The sequence below is a fragment of the Sinocyclocheilus rhinocerous genome, unplaced genomic scaffold (genome assembly GCF_001515625.1).
Source record: "Sinocyclocheilus rhinocerous isolate Xijiao unplaced genomic scaffold, SAMN03320098_v1.1 scaffold2043, whole genome shotgun sequence".
Classification (NCBI taxonomy): Eukaryota; Metazoa; Chordata; class Actinopteri; order Cypriniformes; family Cyprinidae; genus Sinocyclocheilus; species Sinocyclocheilus rhinocerous.
In genome coordinates this window covers 172,425-181,689 of record NW_015652169.1, presented here as the reverse complement: position 1 = coordinate 181,689, position 9,265 = coordinate 172,425, and the positions used below count along the sequence as shown (strand labels likewise).

Here is a 9,265-nt window from a genome sequence, read left to right as displayed (position 1 = left end):
CCAGATTGATAAATCCTTGAAAACTGCTAGACTTGATTAGTTCTGACTGTGCAAAGTTCTGTATTAGGCCTATGTTCTACAATATGAACTTAACAAGAGGCTTCCTCTAGTTCTGTGTAAAAGTATAGAGCGACACGAAGGTAAGCGCATTATTGTGTGTGTGTTTTTTTTTTTAATTGTCGGATTATAATTCAGTGTATCAATGAATGACACAGTTTTGAGTTGACTGTCATGGCGTGTGCATGAACGAGTGTGCAATTTTTCCTATCACTTAGGCTATATCGGGCACTTTTTGCATTTAAATTGGATTATTCTGACTGCTGACACTGAAGATCATGCATGTGTTGTTTCGAGGGTATCGGTTAATTTGATTGCCGTTTTGACAGTGTCTGCGTGCATATTTTATTCATATTCGGTAGCCTAATTCTATTTAATGTAGGCTATTTGCCCCGATTTGATCCGTTTACCTGAGAAATGTATCTAACGTTATATTTATATTATTTTCTCGTCAATATTTTGTTTTAAGGAGTTAAAATGGCCCTTATCCACCTTGATTGACATATTCTATCACATTATTTTGACAGTTAAAGTTTTGGGCGGGTTTTTGTGAGCTTTTGGGCTGGAAATTGTCCATCCAATCTGGCAACACTGCTCATTCACTTTCTCTCCATGCGGCAATAAAACGTGGCTTAAAATAGCAGCGAGTGTATTTTTAGACCTACGTTTAAGTCGAGTTCCCGCTGAAACGTGCTTGTACGTCAAATGTTATGAATTATGACGTACTCTAAGAAATACTGTGGTGGTGGTTGTAGTAGTAGCTGGTTTGGGATGTTTTCAGTTCTGACCGCATCACTGAATGCTACAGAGGGAACAGGTTGCCATTTTGAAATCATAAAAGTCCAGAATGCAATAAAACAGTCTGGACAGTACTAATGACATACATTTCACCCCTGTTTTTAGTATTATGAAAAAGGTAACATACACAAAAACACTCAAGGAAAACTTTAAGGAGGCTTAGAATGACAATACGTACCATTATTTCACACTTTCAAGTTCTACTTAGTGTATTTTGTGACCCTTACTCAGAATTGTTTATGTTTATATTTCTACCCAAGAGCATCCTGATGGTGGAAAATCACATTAAGCATGCTGCAGTTACTCACATAGGTGGACTGTTCTCTCCGCCAGTGTCCCAGACCACAGCAATACATCAAGAGAACATCCAGGGGGGTCGTGATGATGGTGCAGCCAAGAAGAGAGTCTAAATCACTCTTTCTGTGACACACAGCCTCTGGATCCCTTTCCGTACGGGACAGCCATCACATCAGTCTGATGAGAGACATAGCAGCATCAGCAGCAGGTAAGTGTCTCCATTCCACACAGCCTCCGGTCCAGCCCATAGATTTACAGAGTGTATAAAAAGCGGACATTCCTCCACAAACGGTGAAGAATGCGATGCAGTCAGTCAAAATGAGTGATTCACATCCTCCTGCTGTCCTCCTGATGCTCGAGACCAACAGGCTCACAGTCCGCTGGCTCCAGGTGTGTGTGCAATTTATTTGTTCGGCTCGTTCCTTGTTGAGTTCCTCTCCTTATTTATTTATGGCCCCCCAACCCACCCCCACCCCTTTTTTTCAAAGACAGACACAGGCTCGGAGTTTAAAATTGATACACAATGGAAATGTCATTTTCCTGCCTGACTTTCTCTGCGTCAGCTTGTCCCCGCCCACCCCGGCCAATCAGAATGCAGATGTGAGCCGCGTCTGAGTTGCCTTGTCTCCAGTCCACACAGGCAGAGGAGTCTGGAGTCCACCGTCTGCCATCTCTCCTCCCTGCTTTCTGCTGTTCTCTACCTCCACGACTCCTCCCTGCCTCCCTCCCCTGTGGATTCAGTTTCTTTCTGTCTCTTTTTCCCTCTATGCAGCCAGGGATGCTCCTGGTTACCTGTGTTACCCCCTCGTGTCCTTTCTGTTGCTGTGGTTTGCCGTTTTCTCTCTCCCTGTTGCTACACTGCATGCTAGAGCACTTAATGCAGGAGAAACACAGGCTGAATTCAAATGCACTTCCTTCTTCCTCTCATGGAATCTCAGCCCCTTTTCTTTATCAGTCAGTCCACTTCTCTTCTTTATCTATATACTGTATCTGAGTGTCTGTCCTTGCTGTCTCCTCTTCTTCTGTTGTCCCCTGCTGAGGAGGCGAGCAAGAGATCATGCAATTTCATTTGCAGCATCTGTTCACAAGCTGACTGTCAAGTTTAAATTAAGCTGTATTCTGAAATCTATGGGAGGCACGCTAAAGCGAACAATTCAGTCACACTCAGATATGATTTTTTAACGTCTACTTTCGAGGGAATAAATCACGCCTCATTGGTTAGATGAGAATAATTCTGAGCTGAGAAAATAGGCTTGAAATAAGCATTAGACAGAGAAAGAAAGCTATCATATTCATAGATTTCTCCTTGAATACTTGCACTTGGGATTTCAGAAAAAAATTTGATATAATATATAACAACATCTTGGTCATACACTTCAAATCAAGTACTACAAATAAAGTAAAAACCTGTTATTTAGTTAGCTGTTAGGTATATATATATATATGATTTAAAAGTATATAATGTATTTTTACAGTAAATTATTGATAAAATATTAATAATTTTTGTTCAAATGTTTACATTTAATTAAAATTAATTAAATATATATTAAAATTTAAACTGACCTATCAGATAACTGTGTGATCTGTGTGAGCTCTGTCACATCTCACACTGTTATTGCTCTCAGGGTTACAAACACTTTACATGGTATCTGACAACATGTGTGACCATGTATAATGAAAAAAATGATAGATGGATTTATAGCATGTAGCAGTATATGAGATGCGATGAAAGGGGATTTCTGAACATCATGGAAATTCAAAAGCTATATCTCATAATATGCATTATAGTTGAATCAAAGTATTACTGGTCAGGCTTTTTATGAAAAGCAATCAGGTTTTACATTATGAGAACATGTCCTGGTATAAGATTAACTTGCATTACCTTAAGTCAGTATCAACTGTAGCTGCACTCACTCACATGCTGAAATGAAATCCAGCAATAAACGTCTGCAACATCAGATGCTCTTAATAAATTGCTATATTTTACAAATATGAAAACATGACATTTGGCACAATGAATTAAAACGCACTGTGATGCAAGAAAAACAACAAAACAGAAAGCTTTAATACATGTAATGATAATATACTCAAAATATTAACACAAACAGCATTTACACTACAAAAGTTTGGAATAATTAATATTTTTTAATGTTTATTAAGAAAGTCTCTTATTCTCAACAAGCCTGTATTTATTTGATCAAAATACCATAAAATTATCATATTAGAATGATTTCTTAAAAATCATGTGACACTGAAGTCTAGAGTAATGGTTGCTGAATATTCAGCTTTACCATCAAATTAATAAGTTACATTTCAAAATGTATTAAAAGCTAAAAACTGTTATTTTAAATTGTAATAATGTCACAATATTACTGTATTTCTGCTGAAATAAATGCAGCCTTAGTGAGCATAATAGACTTTTTTTTTATGTGACACTGAAGTCTAGAGTAATGGTTGCTGAATATTCAGCTTTACCATCAAATTAATAAGTTACATTTCAAAATGTATTAAAAGCTAAAAACTGTTATTTTAAATTGTAATAATGTCACAATATTACTGTATTTCTGCTGAAATAAATGCAGCCTTAGTGAGCATAATACTTTTTTTTAAAAAACATTATTTTTAATTATTTCAAACGTATTATACCACTATATTCTACAATAAATATGAATAGAATGACTAAACATTTAGATGTCTGTGTATCGTTTTGGCCACCTGAAAAATAAAAATCAAGAAAAATACAATTTTTTTTCTAAACCCTAAAACGTATTTACAATCTACAATACATGAGCTGTAAATCTGCATGGATTTCCATAATGCCCTCAGAACATGCTTCCTCTGTTCAGCAGTTTTAGTTTAGTCATAAAGACAAAGTACATGAAAGATACCGCAGTGAAAATGTTCTTTAGTATGTACAGCACAGGGGTAACGTAACCGAAAACAGCCAACAGGCATATACGCACCACCAGGAAGGGCAAATCTTGGGAGAGAACACTTGATGAAGCCAGCAAAGGACTGTCTGGAGTTATAACAACACGCAGGATGGACAGATAAGCCAGTATGTATATGGGAAACACCCACCCTGAGTAATACACCGAATCAGTCCCGGCCACCCTCACCATTTCCACGGTGTCAAACCAAAACATGAAGGTGGCCACAAAGAGATCATGCCGAGGGTCTCGAATCCAGACAAAGTGAAACGGACCTGAGTAAGAATGAGAGGAGTAGAGATATGCTGTGCTGCTGGTGCGAGAGGTGCCGCCTTCATCTGCATCCCTCCAACGTCCTGATAGTGTCCCATTCCTGACCGGCGATCTTGGAGACGCATCGACGTCCCGTCCGTTAGCCTGCAGCTGTCCGGACACTGACGTCGCCTGTTCCAAGTGAGTCAACACCGGGCCCGGCATCTCAAAATCCAACTCTAATCCGCTTGCTTTTTTTAAAAAGAGGATAAAAATAGAACAGCCAACAGGCATATCCGCACCACCAGGAAGGGCAAATCTTGGGAGAGAACACTTGATGAAGCCAGCAAAGGACTGTCTGGAGTTATAACAACACGCAGGATGGACAGATAAGCCAGTATGTATATGGGAAACACCCACCCTGAGTAATACACCGAATCAGTCCCGGCCACCCTCACCATTTCCACGGTGTCAAACCAAAACATGAAGGTGGCCACAAAGAGATCATGCCGAGGGTCTCGAATCCAGACAAAGTGAAACGGACCTGAGTAAGAATGAGAGGAGTAGAGATATGCTGTGCTGCTGGTGCGAGAGGTGCCGCCTTCATCTGCATCCCTCCAACGTCCTGATAGTGTCCCATTCCTGACCGGCGATCTTGGAGACGCATCGACGTCCCGTCCGTTAGCCTGCAGCTGTCCGGACACTGACGTCGCCTGTTCCAAGTGAGTCAACACCGGGCCCGGCATCTCAAAATCCAACTCTAATCCGCTTGCTTTTTTTAAAAAGAGGATAAAAATAGAGCACAACTTAGACCGACAGATCATTTAATTGGACAAATTTATCGGCGGTTATCTCTTACCCTGTCCCGTCAGGCGAAGAGGGCGAATTTTCTCCACTATGTCCACACAAATGAGGGAGAACAAGACCAGAGAGACCGGGAGCTCAGTGAAGCGGTCACACTTAACGCCAGCATCAACTTGAACCTGCACAACCATAAATAGACCAGAGGGTTGCTGAGAGAACAAAGAGTCATGAGCAAAAAGCCTTTTATCGTCCTCAAGAGAAAACTGAGGTGAAAGACTGAAAATGGAAGCAGTTTTGCATGCATCACCGAAAACAAACTACTAAACTGGACCAATGTGAAGACTCCCATCTTCACCAGACAAAAACCGTGAGAACCCTTTTCAAAACTGGTAATACATTGACAGTTGGCTGTAATACAGATCTATTCACATTCCACAGCCTATAATACCCCATCTTTGGGTTAATGGTAAATCTGCTGGTCTACAGTGAGTTAATGAGTACCTCAGAGAGAATCTGTTTACAAAAAGTTTCTGTCTTGATGAGCCCTACGGTTTTTATTACGAACTTTATTCTGAAAGTAAGATTACAAATGATCAGTATATGGTATATATACATATACATTCAAATGGATACATATTCAAAATTAAATGTTCTAAAAGAGTGTGAAGTGCCATTAGGAACCTTTTTTTAGTTTATTCTCAAAATTATTCTCTAGGTGTCAGGAAACCATCACCAGTTTTAATGAACCCAATAAAATCAATATGTTGATCTCAGAAACTTATAACATTACACAACTCTCAAACCCTCTACACTCTTAAAAAAAGGCAACACAGTGATGCCATGGAACCACTTTTGGTTCCCTAAAAGTTAGTGTGAAGAACATTTTAAAAATCTAAATCCCCCCCCCATTATAAAGAATATTTTGTGCAGTGGAGAAGTTCCATAGATGGTAAAGGTTCTTCATGGAACCGTAGATGCCAATAAAGAACTTTTTTTTTTTAAAGAGTGTACAGTAAATAATGGTTCTTGGTAATAATATGGATTTTAATAATCATGAAGTGCTCAGTCAAATGGTAGTTTCCTAGTGAGACGGAATAATGCATTACCTTTGAGCTGGCTATGATTATAGCAAAGCATGGTAAAGTGCTGAGGATCACGTATGCAAGTGTAACAGGTCTCCTGCAGAGGAACACGATTAGCATCACAAATTAAGAAACATAGTTTAGAAATATCAAATGGGCTTATAATGCAACTTGTGTTTATAGTTAGTTGATTATTACATTTCTAGACATTTAATTAGACATGCTTTAATCAGAAAATATTTTAGTATTTTCTCACATAGTTCTTCTATAGTTATATAGAACGATTTACATTGAATCAGTAAAGGCAAAAAGGTGATTCTGAATGGTGTACATTTGCAGTGACCAGTCACAAGACTAATATGAAAAGTCAAACTAACATTTTACTGTTGAATAATGAGAGTTCATGGATCAGCTACCCTTATAAAACAGTGGCAGCATAGAAAACGGTTTAGTACTCACCAGTTGGTCACTTCTGAGAAGCGCTGTGTCTTGAGGATGAAGTACTTCAAAGGAACCCACACAAACAGGGTTACAGACGCCACATAGGCCACCGAGGCCGCCACCACCAGCCAGTAGGCAGTGACACTAGACGTCACAATATGAATGACAGAAGCAAAGCGCTCCATTACTACAAACACAGGAATACAGAGACATGCGAACTGCAGAAGCTCATAAAGGATGAGTTTGACGGTCTTTCCAGAGAGCATCTTGACAGTATGAGTTACTTGTCAGTAAATTCCTCTATGAGTGAGCCGTCACTGAATGCATCCAATGCATCTCTCACAGAACTGAATGACTGAACGCTCTGGACTCTGTACACTGCCGCTGCTTACACTGCATTCTTACAGGTGCTCTTTTACTGCCACAGTAATGAAGCGGTCACAATTCTCTTTTTATGGAGTTACAGGAGCAAAAAGTGCCAGTAGCAAACTGAAACATAGTCATAATGACATGCACCGCAATGTCGCAACATCAAGAGCATGTATTAATGGTGTTCTTAGCACAAAACAGGAAAACGTAAGTAATTTTATTTTTCTTGCCTTAGTGTTGTAAACTGCAAACAAAAAAGTTTTTTTTATCTGGTATCTTTATTTTTTAGTAAGACTCCCTTAAAGAAAGACTAATTTACTAAATTAACAGTATTGTTTGTATGTGTGTGAGCACGTTTTTTCTCAACAAATTGCAAGACGTACACTACCATTCAAAAGTTGGGAGTCAGTATGATTTGTAATTTTTAAAATAAGTTTAAAGTAAATAAGTTAATAGAAACAAATTGTTTTCTATTTTAATATATATAAAAATGTAGTTTATGACAAAGCTGAATTTTCAGTAGCTATGCTCTAGTCTTCAGTGTCACATGATCCTTCAAAAATCATTCTAATATGCTGATTTGATGCTCAAAAAACATTTCTTACTATTATTAATGTTATAAAAACAGCTGTTTGAGTTTTAGTTGTTTCAATTCTGCAATAAATCTTTTTTTTTTAAACGTAAACGGTCATCTTTGATTAATTTAATGCATCCCTGCTAATACAATTTTTAATAATAAAAAAAAAAACATTCTGACCATAAAAACTCGAGTGGTAGCGTATATTATTTTGAAGTTGATAAATTCTTCTTTTTAATAAAACTTTTGTTTTTGTTTTCTGATGAATTATTAAAATTTTATTATTTCGCTGTTGTAATTAATAATAATAACCAATTACCAAGTCTATTTTGTCTTGTTAAATTTGCACACCTGCAGCATTAATTTTGAATTTTTATTTATGAATTTTTATTAACATTTTTACAGTGAAACGACTTATACCACACTAATTGTTCAAACTTTTGCACGACAAATAAAATTACAAATAAAGAGCTTATTTAACCAATAAGCCATCAATAATCCAACTAAAACACCTCCGGTCTACCTGAGCAAAGAGATGCATAAACATGAGACACAACGTGTGCTGTACATTTGGCCACACTAATTGTTCAAACTTTTGCACGACAAATAAAATTACAAATAAAGAGCTTATTTAACCAATAAACCATCAATAATCCAACTAAAACACCTCCACCGCTCTACCTGAGCAAAGAGATGCATAAACATGAGACACAACGTGTGCTGTACATTTGACCTAGTTTTATTGTGAATGCTAATAATTAAGATGATTAAAATAGTACATACAAACAACGGGGTACATAGAACTGATACACCAAAAAGGTTGACGTAAGGATTATCATCTCCGTGTGCAAATGCTAAGATGTTACATTAGAACTGGCCCGTGGTCCCAATTTCCCAGAATGTTCTCTATGAAACGTCAACAACTACTCTGATAACACTGAAGCTACACAGAGACAGAGATGTGGGGTACTGCCTTGCTTTAGCGTAGGAGATGCAAATGAACGGATGGAGTCTGCTCTCTTTAGTGTCAGTCTCAGCCCTTGCCAGGACTTACGAAAATAAGAGGTCAGTTCAATCATTCCACCCGCTACAGATCATTTACACATGATCATTCATTCCCAGGGGATACGGAGAGTTTGGAAAAAAATCCAAGCCAAGTATTTCTGTCGCTTATTTTGAAAGAGTTATGGAAAAGGGTTCGAGTGCAGGGTTAATGCCATTCGGGTTCTTCTTCGAGGGTGGAGGAAACATATGTTTTAAGTGGACACATCTGAAATGAGGGTAATGAAAAGGGTAAATTAAAAGTGCATGATGTGGAGTAGCATTACTCCTCAACTTCCCATGTGCCCTTTCTACAGAAGAAGCAGCTGCTTTGAACATTACGCTCTAAAGACAGAAATGAGCTCTCGTATATACACATCTGCACACAGGCAGAATATTACATCCTTCTATTAAAGTACTGTCAATTAAAACAGCAAAACGACAATCAAAATATAAATAAAATGCACTAAAAACATCTGATCTGCTTAACACTGAAAATTGAGCTTAAAGACATTGGGGTGATGGGTCACTGTCAAGACAATGGCAGTGTTTCGCTACATGGTTCTGGAGGAGAGGCGAGATGACTTGAGGGCCTGAACATGCTCTCTCTCGCGCGC

At 38.2% G+C, this 9,265-nt stretch overlaps 2 protein-coding genes across 3 annotated transcripts in view; both read right to left on the bottom strand.

The window, feature by feature from the left end:
- The window catches only part of LOC107713974 (voltage-dependent L-type calcium channel subunit beta-3-like), a 34,850-nt gene extending 33,262 nt beyond the window's left edge, over positions 1-1,588 (bottom strand). For both annotated transcript variants that reach the window (XM_016519655.1, XM_016519656.1), the window contains exon 1: positions 1,164-1,588. In XM_016519655.1, the coding sequence (XP_016375141.1) occupies positions 1,164-1,211 (48 nt within the window). In that variant the 5' untranslated portion in view covers positions 1,212-1,588. The remainder of the gene's footprint in view (positions 1-1,163) is intronic.
- A 2,336-nt stretch (positions 1,589-3,924) lies between these two features.
- On the bottom strand, positions 3,925-6,927 carry LOC107713979 (transmembrane protein 236). The gene is made up of 4 exons (XM_016519664.1): positions 6,680-6,927; positions 6,245-6,317; positions 5,194-5,317; positions 3,925-4,585 (listed from the first exon to the last, which is right to left on the bottom strand). Exons 1-4 carry the CDS (start codon positions 6,925-6,927, stop codon positions 3,975-3,977), a joined length of 1,056 nt encoding a protein of 351 aa, XP_016375150.1. The 3' UTR covers positions 3,925-3,974.
- Between the last annotated feature and the right edge of the window lie 2,338 nt (positions 6,928-9,265).